The following is a 21,295-nucleotide window of genomic DNA, read 5'->3' on the forward strand; positions in this document are numbered from 1 at the left end:
TTTTTTACCATGGTTAATGAGCTCCTGCAACATCACTCCTATCTTTTTTTGCTATATAATTTTTTTTTTTAAATACAAATAATTCCTATATAATGTTTATGGTAAGAAGAAGATAAATGTTTTACTATATCTGTTTTTATCAATTGATTTATCTGTCATTTCTGTATATGCATAAAGAAAATATGATAAATAAATGAAATACACAAGATGCTAAATTCCCCTGATCTCAATCAATGTTGCTTTCTTTAACAAGTAAAACACATGCGCCATTCTTTATTTATTTATTTCATCTTAACATGGCATTCTATTGCGAGCATCTTGCTTGGTTGATGATGTTTACAACTTTTTTATTACAAATCTTGGTTGTTACAAAGATATTTTCAAATACTTTCTTTAGTTTGGATAGATTGCATGAAATTTTAACAAAAATTAAATGAAAGTTTTAAAACGAAAAGTTTATCATAGAGTTTACAATAGAATTCAATTGTCATTATATAGTATGAGACCTGACTTATAACTCAAGTAGTTAAAAGTGTATATTCTACATTCGAACACTCAAAGTTTTGTGTTAGAATCTCCTTTCTCCAATATCATTTATAAAATAAAAATAATTATCATTACACACTTACAATATTTAAGTAATTATATATTATAAATATTATGAAAAATGTTATTTTAAATGGGTTAATTAACCCATCATGTACTTTGTTATAGCCTTTAACATGCACATATATCTATGAAAACACACTCACATACATTTTTAAATGGTATGTAACCACTCTATTATAATTTCTTGTTAGTGAGTCAATTGGCTAACCGATCATATAAACTATTTTATGGGCCACATCAACTATATCAAGTTCAAGTGCTTAAAAAATACTAGTAATAAATGTCGACAAATAAAAACAATGTCTTGGCTCTTGTGAGGTGGTGAAGGAGATGCTTTTGCTAAATTGATCAAAAAATAAAGAAGAGATTATTCAAACTAGTCAAAACGATAAAATTTAATTAGAGAAGTAAAATTTAAACGTGCATCAAACGGGTTAGCGCAATGTTATGTTCTTTTTCTTTTAGTCAACTAGGAAGAGATCATTCAAATTTGTGACCTTTAATTACAACAACATTGGAAATAGAATATCCCCACAAGAACTAATTAATGCATAAAAATGTTATTCATCTATCATTTTCAAACATATGCCAACGAGTCTTGTTCCTTCTAGCTCATAAACATACGATAAGTATGTGTCGTGAAGGAGAGGTGAGCACAACGGTTTGGTTAAGTTTTAAGTCTCAAACTGTACATTAAGCCAATGAAACATCACAATTCAAACTGGTTCGGTTCAATTCTCAACCTAATAGCATAATATAACTAAATTAATCTTTTTAGTAATCGGTTTAGTTTGGTCATTTTCATACAATCAAGAAGTTTACATTCTCATACATACATCAAATTCAAAGGTAACTTCATATTATAAGTTGAACAATAGTTGTAAAAAAACATATTGGCCTTGGAGATAGAGATATTTTTATTTAAAAAAATCATGTCATCAAATCAAAAGAAGTTAGGGACTTTAGTTATTGGTATTGAATGGTTGATATAAATGTGTTCGATAAACAATAGGCTTATTATCACAAAACGTCCTTAAAGTTTACGAAACTATCAGATTGCATCCCTAATATTTTTTTGTGTCACTCGTGATCCCCAAGATTAGTATGTGCAATCACAAATGGCCACTGCCGTTAGGTTCCGTCAAAAACTCCGCTAGTTTGTTGACGTGACATATATATGTATCACAAAACATCCCTGAGGTTCACACACTTATCACAAATGGTCTCTAAGAATTTTTTTTTAATTTTTTAATTTAAAATTCATAAAATTTTAGTTTTCTTTTTAAAATTATTTATAAATGAAAAAACCATTTATAGAAGGATTTTAATCTTGAGGACCATTTATGAACCCTAAACCATTAGTTTTTTCATTTTTAAATTTTATGAATTTTAAATTATTTTTTAAAAAACTCCATTAGTTTGTTGATGTGGCATATATATGGAGCCCACATTACAATAATATAGTGCCACATGTATTTAAAATATAATATGTATTTTTAAATAATTCAAAATTCAAAATTTTTTTAAATAATTTAAAATTCAAAAAATTTTAAAAAGAAAACCAAAATTTTAAATATAAAAAATAAAAAATTTTCGTAGGGACCATTTGTGATAGGTGGGTAAACCTCAGGGATATTTTGTGACATATATTTATGCCACATCAACAAACTAACAGAGTTTTTGACGGAACTTAACGGCATGGACCATTTGTGATCACACATGTTAACCTTGAGGACCACGAATGACACAAAAAAACATTAAGGATGCAATCTGATAGTTTTATAAACCTTAGGGACGTTTTGTGATAATAAGCCTAAACAATAATAAGAGATGTGCATTGGTGCACAAAAATGGGCCAAGCTGAACCACCGATTTTTATTTATTTATAAATATAATTTAGTTATTACATCTGATCAAACCGATGCGATCTGATATCTCAGAAACCCTGGAGTCGTCAAACCGCACTGATCACATGGTAACTTGTTTGTGGGTACAAATCTAAGCTACGATGCACCCCATTGCATGTAATCACAACCACATCAGATGCCCCAACCGCCTCTCTCGTTCATCAATCGTCTCTTTCTGTTATGAGTCGAACACGCATAGAAACTTCTAAAGTCTCAACCCAAAATCACATATTTTTTTAAAGCGAAAATGCCTAATCAAATTACGAGACCACATTGTAAATGAACTAAAAGTTAAATGTCAATAATTTAGGATAAGGAAAGGGTACTGATTTTCCCACTCCTCTCTTATCCACTTACACTCTATTTTTTTAAAATTATATGTTCTCACTCCTCTTTTGTTCACTTACACTTCCTTTTATCTCATAGTAAAAAATATTAAAAAAACAAAAGGGAGTGTAAGTAGATAAAAGGGGAGTGGAAAAATCACCACCCTAAAGAAAATGTTTTTATTTTTTATTTTTACATGAGTCGTAAAATAGCAACAACAATTAGTTAATTTTTTATTTACTTAAAGGAAGGAATATCAAAATGTCATTTGTCAATAAGAGCTATTCCACCAATGCAGGCCAGCCCGAGGCGAGGGCAGAAAAAAAAAAATTTCGCTCCAGCGTGCAGCCCAGGCCCGGGGGTGGTGTGGGACCCACCAACTCGGGCCAGCCCGAAGGTGAAACCAGCCCCAGGTCCAACTCGCGTTTGCTGACGTCAGCTAGCGCGTTTCAAATTTTTTTACCGTTGACGTCAGCGCGACGCCAGCTCCAACGGTACGCTGCCACGTGTCGCCTCCCCAGCCTTCCGATCTGCTTCTCCAAATTAATCCAATGGCTGAGGCTTTTTTGGGGGAAAAAAATATGAAAAAAAATCGTAAAAAATTCTTAAAAATTTTGATATTTTTTTTATAAATACCTATCAATACCCTTCACTTTCAACACCAATACTCTTACATTTCATTATACTTCTACTATTATTCACTCTTTTTACACAACATTTTCCTCTTTTTCATCTATCATTTTGATTTCATATTTTTATGGCTTCTTCTATCGAAACCGGAGGGGTTTGGAGCACAATGGAAGATGTTTCCTTGTGTGAGGCTTGGCTCCAAATTTGTCATTGTCCCGTGTCCGGCAATGAAATGAAATTTTTTCATATGTGGAAAAAAATTCATGCCGAATTTTGTGAAAAAATTTCGGGGTCTACTCGTACGGAGATGGCATTATCCAGTAGGTGAAAAATTCTCAATAAAGAGTTGGGAAAATGGAGAAATGCCCTAGCAAAAGCGATGGACAACTATAGAAGTGGGCAAAATCGTACTAACGAGGTAAGTATTTTATAATTTTTTTTTATTAAGTTTAATCTCCTAATATATATATTTTGTTAATATTGCTTGCATTTTCAATATTTTGTTCATATTGCTTGCATTTTCAATATGTTGTATATATTTTGTTAATATTGCTTGCATTTTCAATATTTTGTTAATATTGCTTGCATTTTCAATATTTTATTAATATTGCTTGCATTTTCAATATTTTGTTAATATTGCTTGCATTTTCAATATGTTGTTAATATTTCTTGCATTTTCAATATTTTGTTAATATTGCTTGTATTTTCAATATGTTGTTAATATTTCTTGCATATCCAATATATTTTAAATATTTATTGCATTTCCATTTTTTTGTTCAATAGATGATTCAAGCACAAATGTGGTTTGGTGCAACCGGGGGTGGCAAAAAAAGTTTCACCCATCATGAATGTTGGGAGGTGGTGAAATATTGCAAACGCTTCGTGATTATTCCGACAGGTCCGGAGGTTGTGTTAAACGAGACGCCACTCCATGATTCAATGACATCCGATTCACCTCTCGATTCTCCTATGAGTCAAGACTCACCCATCGAAAAGGAGCCGAGGCCCATTGGCCGAAAGGCAGCGAAGGCAAAGAAAGCGGGTAATTCAAGCAATCAAAATTCACAATTTTTGGAGGAAATTGCAAGGCAAAACGGCATAAGAATAGAAATGGAGCAAAAACGCCAAGATCACGAGTTGGCCCTTCAAGCTGAGTATGCACGAGAAAGGGAGTATTTGCCCAAAAAAGAAATGGCCAAGACAGATCGGGAAACCATGGCGATGGATACAAGTCATATGTCCCCTCAAACAAAACAATTTTGGAAGCTAGAACGAAGGGATGTTATGAGAAGAAGACTTTTTCGGGATGATGGGCCTAGCAACACGGATTGGTTAAATGATGGAAACCATTAAATTAGTTAGCATATCTTTTATGTATTTGTATTTTAGTTGTTTTCTATTAAAGTTGTTGTAATTCATGTATTTTATTTTAGTAGTAATTCATAATGACTTGTATTACATTTCATTATTTAATAAACAAAGCATTCAATAAATTACCTTTTTATTCAACATATTCCATACTTCAAACAAAACATAATAAAATAAAATAAAGTACAAACAAGGCACAATAATAAAAACCAACCACAACCAAACCATAATAAATAAAAATACAACACAACCTAACCATAACTAAATAAAACATAACCAAATCATCTATGCTCCATCATTAATCTTCATTGCCTTTCACCGCCCATAGATGCTCCATCAAGTGAACTTGACGCATTTCATGAATATACGAAGATTGCATCTCCGTATATCGATCTATCATTCGGGTCATCAAATGACCATCCCTCACCAACGGTTCCGGCTCAAACGGTTCTCCATTTGGCCCCATAGGCCTTTCATAAATCCGTGTCAAAGCCGTGTTCATTGGATCCGATTCGTAGACCTCTAAAGCATCATAATCGTACTCATCCTCCACAATCATATTATGGAGGATGATGCAAGTCATCATAATGCTTCGGAGGATCTCCTCATCAAACATACGGGCCGCACCTCGAATAATCAACCACCGAGCTTGAAGGATGCCAAAACACCTTTCGACATCTTTCCTGTATCCCTCTTGATATGTAGCAAATAATTTTTGCTTCTGGGATCGGGGATTCGGAATGGATTTGACAAAAGTCGTCCACCTCGGGTAGATGCCATCAGCTAGATAGTATCCCGTCTGGTATACTGTATTGTTGACTTCATAGGTGACATTGGGGCCCTGGCCTCTCAATACATCGTTGAAGACCGGGGATTGACCCAGCACGTTGAGGTCATTTTGTGATCCTGCAACTCCGAAGAAGGCATGCCAAACCCATGTGTCGAAACCAGCAACCGCTTCAAGGATGATACTTTTTTGGCCTTTTCTATTTCCATAATCACCTTGCCAGGCAGTTGGGCAATTCTTCCATTGCCAGTGCATGCAGTCGATGCTACCAATCATTCCAGGGAATCCTCGAGCTTCGGGTTTTTGTAGAAGCCGTTGGAGGTCCCTAGGAGTAGGTCTACGCAGGTAGTCCCTAGTGTACAGAGTTTCAACAGCTTGACAAAATCTTACCAAAGCCTCCAACGTAGGGGACTTCCCCATCCGGGCAATCTCATCCACCTGATCAGCAGATGCTCCATACGCCAACATTCGTATAACAGCTGTAAGCTTTTGCTCTGGAAGAAGCCCCAAAACCCCAGTAGCATCACACTTTTGAACAAAGTATGCATCATAATTGCAAATATCATGCATGACTTTATTGAACAAATGAGGTTGCATTCTAAATCGCCTTCTAAAATCAACATCAGAGTACAAAGAAGTTGGGATAAAATAATCTTCCAAAAGATTCTTACCCCGAGAATGCCTATGTCTTTCCACATTTCGGCGGCGGCCGACTTGTGAACCACGACGGTGACCTTGGTTCTCTTCTTCTTGCAAAGCCACTGCTATGAGAACTTGCTCATCGACTTGTCTCTGCAACTCATTGACTTCATCTGCTCTACGATTTCTCTCTCTTGTTTCTTTCTCTTGCCTCTCCAAGCATGCCCTAAATTCTTCCATTCAGAATGAATGAAGTATGAATTCTAAACTCTGAGAAATGAAAATATAGAAAGATGTGGTGTGAGAGGTATGAGCTGAGCCTCTGGTTTTATAGAAAATTTTGGCAAGATAGACATGCCACGGGGCTTGATTTTATTGGATGAAAATCTTATCTGAAATTTGAAATTCATCCGAAATTTGAACCCTAATTTGTATGAAATTTGAATTTTGAAATTCATCCGAAATTTAAACCCAAATGTATCTGAAATTTGAACCCAAATTTATCTTAAATTTGAACCCAAATTCATTCAAAATTTGAACCCAAAAATTTATCTGAAATTTGAACTTTGAAATTCATCCGAAATTTGAATCCAAAAATCTTATCCGGAAATTTTATCTGATTTGAATAGTCTTGACCGTTGAATCCTGGCCCCGTCACTTGGAGTTGGATTCATATAGTGTGAATTAGGGTTTAGGGTTCACTGAAGCACACGCAACAACAACGAAATAGAAACTATGGCGTCGTTTGGGTCTTTAAAATCTGCAATCTTCGACAGAGAAGCGAGAAAACAGTACCGTTCTCCCTCTTTAACTTTCTCTCTCTGATCAATTTTCCGTTGAATTTTTTGATTCAATTTTTTTCTTTTGGGGTTTCAGGCAGTACCAGGCTCACATTCTTGGCCTTAACGCGTACGACCGTCACAAAAAGTTTGTTAAAGATTACGGTTCGATTTTTCAATCCAATTTTCTTAACTAGTATCATTTTGGCGTTGGTATAATGAAAATCCCTGAAGAAATGGCAATTTTGGAACTTCGAATGATACATGTATGCATCATTTGAAGCTAAATTTTTGTTAAGGAAGGACAGTAAGGAAGCATGCACAAATAGTGAGCTCTTTATTTGTTGAATCCTAATGTCCTAAAGCAAATGGATGATGAACAGTCTCCTCCACTTAGAAGGAAGGGAGGCTACAGTTGTCCATACAAGTACATATATCATACTTCAATTCGTTGGTTTTTTTTTTTTTTTTTTTTTGTTTGTTTGAATAAACCATGTAAACAATGTAAGCTACTGGATCCTTGGGAAGGTAGCTTCTTATTGCTAGACTTTGGAGTTATTAGATTTTTAAAAGCCATGATAGCTGCTGGCTGGAAGCTTCATTTTTATTGCCATTTTAGTGTTTACAATTTTGTTCTGTAAGTTTTTTGTTCATCTGCATGTATATGCTATACCTTTTAAGCTTTCCACTTTATCAATGTGAATATTTTTTCTCTCTTAATCCAAATTCCATTGTGTTGTTTCTGGGACTTGAATAGGACTGTTTTTGTGTATTTTTTTTATATTATTTTTTGTTGACTGTAGTGTATGCACAACTTTGTATCTGGTTTCAATACTGTGTAATTTTTATTTTTATTTTTTACTTTTATCATTTAATCCTGTTTATTTGAGGCACAAATTGGATTTTACCATATGGCTGAGGCTCCAATTGGTTGTTTCTTTATAGTTCAGCTTTGGCAATTGGATAGTAGTTATCAATACCACTGCATTTTCCTCTTGCAGTTATAGCACATCTTGATGAATACTTTATGTTGCAGTTAGCTTTTATGGTAGAGAAGAATCTTCACATGTCAAGCTGCCAGTCAAAACTGATCAAGACACCCTAAGAGAAGGGTATCGGTATGTAAGCTGTAATCCATGTTCTTTGATGTGGTAGGTTGCACCTGCATTTTTAACATTCATACTTGTTGGTATCATTTGTTTATGCTAGGTTCATAAGATCCGAGGAAGATGATATGGACCGCTCTTGGGAACAAAGGCTGGTTAAGCGATACTATGACAAGCTGTTTAAAGAGTATCCTTTGCAAACTGGTGCTATTTTCCTGTAATTGGTTTGAATATTGAAATTTATATCAACTTTTTTAGCCTTTGGATGCCTTAAATTTATTCAAGATACTGCATAGCGGACATGTCACATTACAAGAGTGGTAAGGTCAGTAGTAAAAAAATTCTGAAGATCTTTTTTTTTTTTTTTTGGTAATTGGATGGAGTATAGAATGTTATAATGTATACCAAGCCATATTGTGTTAAAAAGAACGTTTTCTGATTTCCCACAATTCTCTCTTTAGATTGGTCTGAGGTGGAGGACAGAAAAGGAAGTTGTATCTGGTAAAGGTAATGTTATTCTCTTCATTGACTACAAAAATACCCCTATCATCTAACTTCTCTTAGTTACTTAAACAAATATGTTCTCTTGCCCTCTCTAAAGTCTCAAGATTCTTGTTCATTGAGTATACAATCGAAGTTGTTATTTCTTTCCAAGATTGTTGGTAGTGAGTAGATCTTTCTTTTGAAGGATCAGTAAAAAAAATAAAAAATAAACTCTGGAAGATACTATGTTGTAGTTGCCCAGTTTTAGTTAGTGCTTGTTAATTAAACCATCAAGTTTGTGAAAACTAGGATGCAGAATTGTGTGATTCAAATATGAAGTTGACAATTTTGTAAATTAAAGAAAAGGGAAAAGAATATGTATAAGATAATGAAATAGAGAATTAGATGATTTCATCTAAAAAATTCAGTAGGACACCTATGGGGCAACAATTACTAAACATTGGGGGAATCTTTATACACTGAAACATGATAAGATTTTAAAAAATGGAAATGTTGTTGGATATACCCAAAAGAGGAATTTCTTGAAAGGAGTGGGAAGAAGCAACACCCCTAACCCTTTTAAGACTTGATTCAATTTCCTATAATAAAAAAATCCAAATGGGATTGTGGATCTCAAAGAAAATCTCACAATGAAAACAAACAGTAATCACCAACTGATCAGAATGATGTAAAGGTGAAGCCCATGGACTTTTGACCACCTTTTTTTTAGAGTACGAAAAATAGAGACAGACTTTGACCAGAGTCATCATTATAATCTCAGGCATAAAAAATTACATTATCTTTCATGACTATATCCATTATCTCTATTATCACTTTTAATATCACAAGTCTGGTTATCAAGACTTTGTTTTGGCTGGCCGTTTTACATGTTGTAAAATACCCTTTCACCTGCCATTTTCACTGTTATTGCACAAAATGTGATTTTGTCACCACCGGAATCTCTTTCAATTGTAGTTTCATTCTTATAGTATTTCTCTTATATGCACAATAAAATGCTTATCTCTGATGCCATGTGCATTCTCTTATGCTAATCAGAAATTTTCCGTTCATTCTTATATCAAATCAGAATGAGTAATATTAGTTCATATCATTATTTATTTATATTAAATAACAGTTAATTAAAATATAGCTATGATTAATTTTTATTTATATTAAATTATAATATAAGTAGAGCATGTGGATCTTCCACCTTCTAAAATGTAAGTAGAATGCCACATCTTGCAGAATTAAATTTTGGCCTGAACTTTCACATGTGTCATTCAAAATTTCAAAGTAATTTGGTTTCCTTCGTTTGGAAAACCTACAGTTTTTGAGTTCGTCAAAATTAATTCTCTTGCATAAGTAGTTGAAATGCCACCATACTATTGCCTTGTATAATAACAATAGCCAATTTGGCTTCTGTAATCAAAGAGATGTTAAGTTCCCTACACTCCTTCATTCTTCTCCCCTCCGCCTGATTCGTTCAAATTCTTTATTCTCAAGAAGCCAAAAGAAAAAGAGAGGGCCTTCTACTTCCAAGAGAAAAAAAAATGGCCATATGCAAACTAAAAACTCCTAGGCCAACCCTGTTTGACTTAACTTTTACCTTTCAGTGTTTATGATGTATCATCTTATTCGTAATGAGTCTCCAAGAGGGAATGGAGCTGGAGTTTAGAATTGACTTGATATTATTTTCTGACAGGGCAGTTCGTATGTGGTAACAAACATTGTGATGTAAAAGATGGTTTAGCAAGCTACGAGGCAAGTGTCTACTAATTAGTCATGATGATTGATCTTTAAGTATTTAATGGGGTGCAAAATTTATTGACTTATTTGAAAAGGCGAGCTGGTAGTTGTGCATTTCATGTCATGTAGAAGTAGGCATTTGTGGTGAATTTTTGTATATAAATGTAGAAGTCCATGTGAATAATAATCTTGGTAGAGGTCTCTCTCTCACAAAATTTTCATCAATAGTTTTGGTAAGATGACCTACCGTGTGACATTAATATTTACAAAAAAAAATTCATCAGCTCTGAACATCTATTTTAAATCTCAAAATATATGTTATTTATTTTTAGTATTTAAGCTCCTGGACTAGGATAGATAACTTTTCCTGCATCTTTTAACTATATTTACGCCACTTGTAAAAAATTTGTGGCTTAATTGTTTTGAATGTTATTTTGCAGGTCAACTTCTCTTATTTTGAAGCTGGAGAAAACAAACAAGCCCTTGTCAAATTGGTAACTTGTGAGAGGTAGTCAGTGTTTACTAATACTGTTTTAGGTTCTTTCTGTATTTTCTGTTGTTAGTTCTCATTAGATAAAATTCATCATGTGTTATGCTGGCATAAATCAAATTTCATTTGCTTATAATTATTAAAATTACTTTAGACCCTCTTTGGTTTATTATTATTATTTTTTAATTTCTTTTGTCAATTCCTTCAGTGGTGCCTGTGTCACTATATGTCACTCGGTCTGCATTCTTGATTGATTTGTTCTATTTAAAATGACTTGGTCTGATTGTATGCCCTTTGATGTCAATGGTTCCTAACAGATGTTCAGAAAAGCTTCATTACAAAAGACGGAAAGAGAAAGAGCAACTGGAAAAAGAAAAGAAGGAAGTGAACAGAAGAAAGAGGTATCAGCTTGATTTGCGTCTTTTTCACATAGGACTCTTCCTTTTTTGGGGGGCTTCTTTTAGTAAGGGTAATCTGATTTTTGCTATTAGACTGTACAAAAGCTAACTGATACTCTACTTGCAGGAGTCGGTCAGGGGATGATGATGATGATGATGATGATGATGATACTGATAATGAGGGAAACAAAGAAAGGAGTAAAGGTTTGGATGGATTTCTATGTATGCATATTTTTCAAATACTAGTAAGTTTACGTGCTGAGATGACATTGTGTACATGCAGATTGCAAACGATCGAATATCTTTCTTCAGATTGTGGCTTTTATCTTTTTTAAATAAAAAAATGTTTTTATCATGCATCTTTATTGGCCCTTTGCATTTTTTTGGTCAAGGAGGATAGCCTTTTTTCAATAGACCGTAGGAAACACATTTAACATGGCTGTAAAGCTGAGACATAATTCTGTATTCCATACTCGTAACTGTAGCTTACACCGGTTAGAAATTTTGTTGCAGGGAAAAAGGCTTCAATCTCTACTAGTGAACATAGAGCTGATGATGATGATGACGACTTTGATGAGTTTCTTGAGGGAATGTTTCCTTGATGTTTGCTAGTTAAGGGCTGCCCTCACTCCTCCAAATTGCCAATGCCATCAAACATAATGGAAGGGGATAAAATTTGACTAAAGTGATAGTTGAGTTCTGAATTATAGGTCAGCTGGATCATTTGAGTTGTAAAATTTTTGTCAAGCTGCCGCTGTAATCACACTCACTGACAGAAAGCAAAGTGAAACCTATACCTGAGGCAGGTTGAAATCATTTGTGGAGGGGCCATGAAATGCTGAATTGTTTTGCCTTTTACATAGAAAGGTTTTTAGCATGTGCAATTTGGGAGGCAGACAGTTTCAAAGCCAACTAGAAGAGGCAGAGACAATAGAACAGCTACGTTTGGCATAGTGTTCTTGTTTGTAATTTGAATACAGCAACAATATAATAGTGTTCTAATCATCACCATAATAAATAGATAGCATCTGGTTTGTCTTTCGCAGGGAATGCGGTGTCTTATATAGACTTGCTTCTGAAACTTGAAAAACTGGAAGCTCTTTTTTTGTTTTGTTTTGCCATTATTGGTTTGGTTCTTTCATTGTATTAGGCCTGTATATATTTGTGCTATAATCGTTATTAGAAGAAAATCTTTCTTTCATTCTGACAAGTAAATGGAAATTGTCCTAAACTAATGATAGGATTGATTTGTGTTATTTCTTGGTACGATTTTCTTCATTGTTATTTGTGGGCTATTTTCGTGTTTTTTGAGCCCGTTTACTAGGCAACAATAATCTTGGGCAAGAATTTCTATAATAATGGCCTTATATATGGTTATTATGTCATGTCATATTTTTTAACTATTGGATCAAATTGGTTAATCTAATCTAACAGTTTAGCAATGTGACCTTACCTAAGGGTTATATATAAGGCCCTTATTATAGAATGACTTTTATTTAATATGTTTTTTCGTTGGTATGATCAAAAAATGCATGATGGTGGGCTGGTTGGTCAACGCAAGGGACAATAAAACTTTTATTATTTAAGTCTGAAATATCGATAATATCGAGGAAATATCGAGGATATTTCGGTTTTTTGGAATCACGGATATTTCGGAACATATCCATGTACATATCGTATAAATATCGACAATATCGACGATAATATCGGAAAATATCGATGTCGATAATTTCGCTCACATTTCAGCAATATTTTGTCAAAATATCGGTGCAATATCGTTAAAATATCGAAAATATCGAAAATATCGATGTGAAGGAAAAAAAAAGTTTTTAAAAAAAAAAAGGAAAAAAGGGGAGAAAAAAGCACAAAGGGGATATGAACCCCTCCCATTTTACTCCTCCAACACCTTAAATACCATATCACTTATGTTTTTATGATAATATGCTAAAATATTTATATTTATATGGGTGGTATGTTAACAATTACATGCAAAACTATTTTGGGGATTTATCATTTGATTACTACTCTTCACAATACACTTATTCTACACATAGAGATGATGAAGATAGTGAAAATTTTAAACCTCGTAGGAACTCTATGTGGTACTAAGTCACTCATGTATCTTACCATGCAATGTATAAAGTGTAAAATATTATAGTAAATCATTATATATAAATGATTACGGTGTATTTAATCTTTTTTCATTAATTATTACATATTTTTTACACTCATAGTGTTTGCCCACTTGCTGTATAATCAACTTAAAATTAGTTAAATCCATCATGCAATGCATTTCCTTCTAATTTTTTGTGATAAACTCATAGATAATTGACTAAATAAACATTCTCTAAAGTTTCAATGAAAATTTCCAAGTTTTTCTTATAATTTTCGTGGTTTTTATTCAATTTTTATCGATATCGATAATATCCCGATATTTCCATCGAAATTTCCATATTTTTGAACTACCAATATTTCCGATATCATCGATATTTTAGACTTTGGGTATGATCAAAAAATGCATGATGGTGGGCTGGTTGGTTAACGCAAGGGACAATAAAACTTTTATTTAAAAAATGCATGAGGGAATATTCTTTCTCAGTTAACGCAAGAAACAAGTTGTCAACATCTGCTGCCCAAGCACATATAAGTTTTTCCTAATGTTTGTTTATGAAAATGTTATGGAACATAACGTTACTTCTCTATTCTTTTTGTTTTCAAGTTCAAACTAAATCATACGTTGATTTGCAATATGATAGATTGTATTTGTGCATCGCACATGTGCATGATTTGATATTAGTCATTGATTTGCATGTTACGTATCACATACAGATTAAATGATTAATATCCAATCATTATTACAAATCAATGTTAGCATTTGTAAACTTGAAAGTGAAGGCATTTTCCTTTTCATTGAAGCGAGTGTTGAGAAGAAAGAGCACAAAATTCTTGCGAATAAAGTTGATGATACCACGACACGAGAAAAGTTAAAAAAGACACAATAACACTAAAAAATATTTAAAAGTGTTTTCTACTCTAGAACAAGATCTAGCTTTTTTTAACATTGCTTTAACGTTACATTTGGATCCTTGAAGAAGAAGGGAAGAATGAATGCATGGGGCAAACTTTCGCCACGTGTTGCCACCCTAATGTTCATGAGAAGGCCAACCTACGAGCACGTGCTACGAGACACGTGGGTGCCCATCTGATGCCCAAGTCTCATGCGTGGCAGAAGTAGCACAGGCTTTGGCTGCTACCCTTGTTCGTTGGGCTAAATGCTTGATTGGCTTTGTCGACTGTAATAAACTATTAATAAAACGTGGCAGATTGTGGGACCCTTAGACATGCTACTATACTGACACGTTGTGGCATCCATACATACAGTTACAAAGTTCACGCTGGCAAAGTTTTGAGACTTTAAAAAACTCGATTAATTATTATTCTTTTCAGAGTAGAAAAATATAATATAAAAAAAGCTTTACCTGCCTTAAAGCCCTTGACTACTGTTGCAGAGCAATTGGTTCTATTGTCCAAATTACCCCTGCCATTTATTTGGGAGGATATTTTTATTTTATTTTATTTTATTTATATGCACAGTAATTTATTTTTCACTTTTTGAATACAAGTGATAGTCAAAATTACTCAAAATTAATCTAATTTATGGTAAGGGAAATTCGAACTTGGGGTCTTCTGCAAGAGGGCGGGCACAGTGTGCACTGTCCAACTTACCTAACCCACTTTTACATGTGAGTAGTGGGGAGAGAGAGAGAGAGAGAGAGAGAGAGAGAGAGAGAGAGAGAGAGAGAGAGAGAGAGAGGAATGGGCATGAACTACTCTCCCTTAATTAGTTAGGTGGAATTTTTTTTTAAATTTCTTGTAATTTAGCAAATTCATTTTTTACTCTTCTACCCTCATTATATTAGATTGTGGTATTCTAATATTTTCGTTAAGCATTGGCATTTTCAAGGTTTTCTAATATTTTCGTTAAGCACTGCCTTTATATATATGCTAGCCTCTCTTCATGTGCTTTTACGCTTGCGAGAGACTCTTTTTATTTTTATTTTAAATTTGTTATAGAATTAAAAAAGATAATGAGTTGTTGTGTTCCATAAAAATAGGATCTATTATCTGATTTGTCTTTTAATTTTAATTTTTTTAAATATGAAAAAGTGTGAATTTACCATATTATTCTTATTTAATTAATAATTTCAATTCTTAATGTTTGCATTAACCAAGAGTATTTTCTGGTATTTTGAATGTTTCACTATTTTTTGCCTTTTGCTTTATATATATAGATAGACAGTCCTGATCTCTTGGACCCCTGTAGTCCAAGAGATTTATGGTCACTCACCGTTGGATGTAAATTCAACGGTTCACTCATTTATGACTTGAATTGGGTAATAATCATTTATGTCATATTGCATTTATATATATCATTTTGAACCATTGGATTAATATCCAACGGTGGGTGACCACAATCTCTTGGACTCCTGTGGTCCAAAAGATCGGGACTGATATAGATAGATATAGATAAATATCAAATTTGATATCTCCTTAATTTTTATTAATTTGTATTAAATCTTAATAGAAGGTGACAGTAAAAATATTTCTAGATTCTCAAGTTGTTCGTTGGAGGTGCCTAATATTTTTTTTAAAAATAAAATCTCTCGTCTTCCTTAGCAACCACAAAGTACGACTTGGCTTTGTATCTACATAAATCTTGTGGTATCATACTTTCTTTTGGTAAGGTCATTTTCACCTCACAATATAACTATAAATATATTATTCAGAACTTTTTTTTATTTTTTTATTTTTTATAAAGAAAAGTGATCGTATTTTATTGAAGAAGGATAAATAACAAGTACAAAAAATGGCCTTACACCGCTCAACCATAGGGAGCAAGAACCTTTTATCTCCGGTAAAGTTCCCCCACACCCATCCCCCTCTAATCATGCCCAAAAAAAACTACTAGTTACAATCATCAAATAAAAAATCAGCAATGAAATCTGGTGGTTCTTAAAACATGATGACATGTCCTTTTCTTTAACTAGGTTAAGTCTTGGATTTGTATTTTAATATAGGTGCAAGATTTAGAAGTTAATTTAACAACGTATATAGTTTAACCCAATTTGAAGAATGTGTTGTTGTGCTTCTTCAAAAATTTACGACATTGATAAATTCTAATCATCAATAATTTGGTACTGAGTGCAAGTTATATATTTTCTTTTGGGATGAGGACAGTTACATATTTATTTTAACCGAAGACCGATTCAATATTAGTATGCAGATCAATAAATGGAAAAATCTTGCATAACTTTCAAATCATAACAAAGTTTTTTCATTGCCAAATCATAACAAAGTTGGCAACTGTTTAGCATAACAATATAATACAATAATATTTAAATCATTCGATTGTGTAATATAAATGCAAAAAAAAAAAAAAAAAAAAAATCTTAAATATGAAGAAATATATATTTTTTCTTCCATATAATGTCATTGTTAAGTTGGACTGTTGATCAAGTGAATTTTAATTAAAAATGGGATTCATATTAAGAAAGAACCATTCAACACTACATCACATGTTCTTATCAACAATGGGTATACTAGTCGTTATTTTTTTCTTCTAATATATAAAAATGGGAATGTTATAAAACTAGATTTTTCTCTTTCATAAGAAACAAAATTAACTAGCTTAAAGAAAGGAAAAATTTAAGTAGACAAAAGTCATACAAAAAACTACAAAACTCACATCAGTAAAATTAAACATATCTCAAGTCAAGCCATAGAATCCAAAACATCCAAAAGCCTAAAACAACCTATAAGCTTAGGGCTCGTCTGTGAGTGATTTTGGATAGACCAATAATCACTTCTATGGAGAATCACTTTAAGTGGTGTTCAGTGATTTTATGGAAAAGCACATGAGAAGTGCTGCGTGCTTCTCCCCAGAGTTACTTAAAAGCACTCAAAATGATTATATGGAGAAGCACGTGGAAGGTGCTTCTCTCTATAAGTGATTTTGGCCCTCTCAGAATCACTTCCAAACATATTGAGCACTACCACCACCATTACCTGATAGTAATTGAACTCTCATATTGATTTATTGTGAAATTTCTCTCTCTTCAATATCCACTTTGGATATGTTGAAACTAGCCAATTAATATCAATAAAGTATAAACTAATGCAACTAGGAGGGGATTTTTAATTTTAATTTTCTTAATAAAAAGTATAGCTGAGCAGCAATTTCCTTTAAATATAATATATTTAAATAGTATAGCCGTGCGGCTATAATATGGTATTTCTTTTATATAAAAAATACTATAGCCGAGCAGTGATACTCGTTTTGACACATGGACACCTGATCACTATGCGGTCCCTTTTTTTTCCTATAAATAGTATAGCCGCACGTCTATACTTATTTTCACATGCGAGCCCCTTAGGCTCTAGGTGGGTCTTTTTTTATATGAAAAAAATAGTATAGCTGCGCGGCGTTACTACGGTTGACAGGACCCGATCCAAATTCCGCTTTGGAATCCGAGCCGGACCCTGTGCGTGTCCGACACCTGGTTAATGTTGGGCACAAATGACCTATTTGCCCTTCTATGCAAAGCATGATAAAATAACAAGGTTGGCTTCTACCCAAAAACCTGCAGTGTTTCCCTTGTAACTGGTTCAATACCAAAACATTTTCACCTGCCAAACAAGTATATATATTTACAACCAACTGCTAGCATACGTATATATACATTCCAACAGTTCAGTTCTCAATATAGGGCAAAATATCAGAGCAACTACTAAGAATTTACAAAGGAGTTAATCCTTTTACAAAACAAAACTTCTACATCAGAGGAAAGGCGCGGAAGATGGGAAAACGGCCCAGTGGTGGATTCCTGTGCACGTCTACTGCCTGGGGGCACAAAACATTCAAAAATGTGAGTGGACAAAAATAAAGATCTAGAAAATAGCATATGAACATACTAACCCCACTGTAAAAACAGTTATGCAAAAACTGAATTTTCCTGTTCATTATATTCGTACTAAAATCAATGCATTCACATATTTATATACATATATGCCAATCATATTCAAGGTCAATAAACCTCTCTTAAAAGCATTGAAATCAATTTAAAACTACCACCTAGGTGTACCCCTTTAATTCTGTCAATTCCTGATATCCGTCAATTCTCGATAATCCGTCAATTTCTTATAATCCGTCAATTCCCCTGGCAGGTCTCAGTGACACAAAGTCAATCCGAGCCGCAAACTGGCAGGATTCAGGGGACCATAGTCAGCATGATTCGCATTCCTGGCTCCCACGGTCCCGGCGTCCCCAAAACTAGTGAGGTAAATGTCAAGCGCGCTGACAAAACTGAAGTCAAACTAGATGTCCGTGGACATCGTCATATCTGAAGGCAACATATACCGAAGGCAACCTGTTTATATAACTGGGTACCTAAGGTGGCTTAAGAAAATATAAAATTTCTGAAAGGTCTGATGAATAACTGAATTTTTGTTAAATCTAGCACTCTGCTGCCATTTATCTGATATATATATATATCAAGCTTTACTTTCCATATCTTTTTAGCATTTTAACTAGGCAACATATAAATAAAGATATTTAACTTCAACAAAACATGCTAGGAAAACCATAATCAATAAAACTTATTCAAGATCAAATAATGAAATTCATTTGCATAAAATCATTTATAAAAGAAAAGTCCACTCACTCCTGGTCCGAGCTAGCTGGACCTCCTGCGGGTCTGCTAGCCCCGGGTGCCTGATTAAACCACCATGAATATTTAATTAATAAAATTACTCGGTATAAGTATTTAATTAAAACCCTAATCCCCGGCTCCTAGAAGTGCATGTCCTAACTTTAAAATCATTCTTATGGCCACTTAAGCATTTCATATGGTTAGAACTGTATTAAAAGACCAGAGAGTCACTAAGTGATAAACTTCCATATTAGTCAATACGGAACCTCGTGGGGTCCATGACCTCCAATTACCAATCCGAGAGTTCATATAAGTTCCTCACATTTAAATAACCATGTCCTGCATGTCTGGTCTGAATCGGACTATTGGATTGACCACGATCGTGTAATCGCATAATTTGTAATCGCATAATCAGATTGACCACGATAGTATTCGGGACTCCGATTCACAATCCGTTGAATCCTACACGATTATGAAATTATCTAGAGTAACATATCTGAATTGATTACAATCCAATGGCTCAACAGTATTGAACTCGAAAATCGCACAATATGAAAAATCCGTTCGAGGCTCAAACGGTATCCAAATTGAGATCCGCAAATTCCTACGCCCTCGTGACAACCTAAGGGTCGCATCAAGACACAGTGCCACTGCACTACCCTCGCCCAGGTGCCGCCACACGAGTCGGCAGCGCCGGGTGTCCAAAACGATTACGCATCGCTGGAAAATCTCAAAATCACGGCTCCAAACTCCTACTCTACGTATAACACCATATTTGAAACCACTTTTGTTCTTGGACATATCCCAAAAACTGACCGAAAGTGACCGAAATTGCGATCCCAAAACTGACCGAATTACAATTCGAGAATCGAATTGGCTGCTAAGAATCGATCCAATCCTACCCAACAAGCAGCTAGAGCATGAATAGTAGGTGAGAAACCATACCTCGCTCGTCGGAATCGGTGGCTGGAGGAGGGAGATCGACGACGGTGAAGATCGGACGACACCGACCGCTTCTTCTCCATTTTCTGGCGAAACCACGGCCGCTGCAGGCGGGAGTCGGCTGGGACTGGAAGAGGACGACGCCCCGGTCATTTTGGTACTGGCCCCGTCCACAGCCGTGCTGGTGGTAGGAGTTTCGAGGGGAGAGAGAGACCGACGCGGAGAGAGAGAGAGCTCGCGGGAGGGGAGAGAGAGAGAGAGAGAGAGAGAGAGAGAGAGAAATCTGATTTTTATAAAAATTCCATCTCAAAATAATTACGATTGTGCCACTGAGTTTCTTTTGACCATATCTCTCTCGTTACAACTCCGATTCGAGCCCACTACGTGCCTATGAACTCATTTCGTCGTGCTCTACGCACCGGTGTATGTAGAATTGTCAAATTCCTTTTCACTTTTTTGTTAATAAAGTATTCTTAGGGCATAATTGTCTTTTCTCATAATAAATTACTAATTAAATATGAATTTTAGGTTTGGGTCATTACAACGGTATTTTTGAAATTTAAAAAAATAAAAAAAAGTATAGCCACACAACTATGCCTGTTTTGACATGTGGGCACTTAATTGCTAGGCAGGTCCTTTTTTTCCCTATAAATAGTATGGTCGCGCGACTTCACTCTTGCGTATTTTTCAAAATAGTATAGCTACACAGTTATTCTCAGGTATTTTTTAAAAAATAGTATAGCCGTGTGGCTATACTTATTTTCACACGCAAGAGCCTAAGTGTTGGGCATGTCTTAAAAAAATAGTATAGCCGCGTAGCTATACGCAGGTATTCTATTTTTATTTTTTTAATAAATAGTATAGCGGCGATATCTTACTAGGATCCTTTTTTTATTTATAAAAAAAGTATTTTTTCCCCGATTTTCTTTTATCGATAAGAATAGTTTAAAGAATTATCCATTACTATTAGGCCATTACCTGAGTCCGTATTGTCCCATTTGATTTTTTTTACTTTGCTAGAGTTATTACTCATGAATTTAGCATTTTCATGTTTAATACTCATATTATACAAGTACTTATGTATTTTTTAATAATACATCCGTTTTTTGTACACATCTTGGACTCTGTGATTTAAATTAAACCCGATTAGTTAATTAATTAATTGAATTATTTTTAAAATTCAAATATCATATAATGTTTTGTCTGATTGAGTTTGTCCTTATCTAGAACCGATATCAACCACTCTATTTAAACACAAGCCATGGGTCAGTACAGTTACATCAAATTAACAGACAACATCTATATCATCATTACTGTAGAGCCTCAAAGATAAACACACAAATTTTGCCCAGAAATCAAAGCCTAGTGCTAGGAC

The 21,295-nt window shown here is 34.2% G+C and overlaps 1 protein-coding gene across 6 annotated transcripts; it reads left to right on the forward strand.

Moving 5' to 3' along the window:
• Positions 1-6,918: 6,918 nt before the first annotated feature.
• On the forward strand, positions 6,919-12,484 carry LOC117619615 (protein FRA10AC1). Of its 6 annotated transcripts, none has more exons than XM_034349608.1 (11): positions 6,919-7,058; positions 7,144-7,211; positions 8,083-8,164; positions 8,256-8,339; positions 8,438-8,477; positions 8,614-8,659; positions 10,338-10,396; positions 10,822-10,889; positions 11,189-11,272; positions 11,397-11,514; positions 11,780-12,484. In XM_034349608.1, the coding sequence occupies exons 1-11, from the start codon at positions 7,003-7,005 to the stop codon at positions 11,879-11,881; spliced, it is 807 nt and encodes a 268-aa protein (XP_034205499.1). In that variant the 5' UTR covers positions 6,919-7,002; the 3' UTR covers positions 11,882-12,484. The 6 variants fall into 6 exon arrangements, with proteins under 6 accessions (XP_034205499.1, XP_034205500.1, XP_034205501.1 ...); XM_034349609.1 differs by having other exon boundaries at positions 11,783-12,484; XM_034349610.1 differs by having other exon boundaries at positions 11,397-11,491.
• The last annotated feature ends 8,811 nt before the right edge of the window (positions 12,485-21,295 follow it).

The sequence above is a fragment of the Prunus dulcis genome, chromosome 2 (assembly GCF_902201215.1).
Source record: "Prunus dulcis chromosome 2, ALMONDv2, whole genome shotgun sequence".
In the NCBI taxonomy this organism is placed as follows: domain Eukaryota; kingdom Viridiplantae; phylum Streptophyta; class Magnoliopsida; order Rosales; family Rosaceae; genus Prunus; species Prunus dulcis.

Excerpts from the sequence above, each read along its gene's own strand:
- LOC117619615 (XM_034349608.1), top strand. The coding sequence starts at position 7,003 with ATGGCGTCGTTTGGGTCTTTAAAATCTGCAATCTTCGACAGAGAAGCG. Across the intron at positions 7,212-8,082 it reads AAAGTTTGTTAAAGATTACG|TTAGCTTTTATGGTAGAGAA; the intron begins GTTCGATTTTTC and ends TTTATGTTGCAG. Across the intron at positions 8,340-8,437 it reads TATGACAAGCTGTTTAAAGA|ATACTGCATAGCGGACATGT; the intron begins GTATCCTTTGCA and ends AATTTATTCAAG.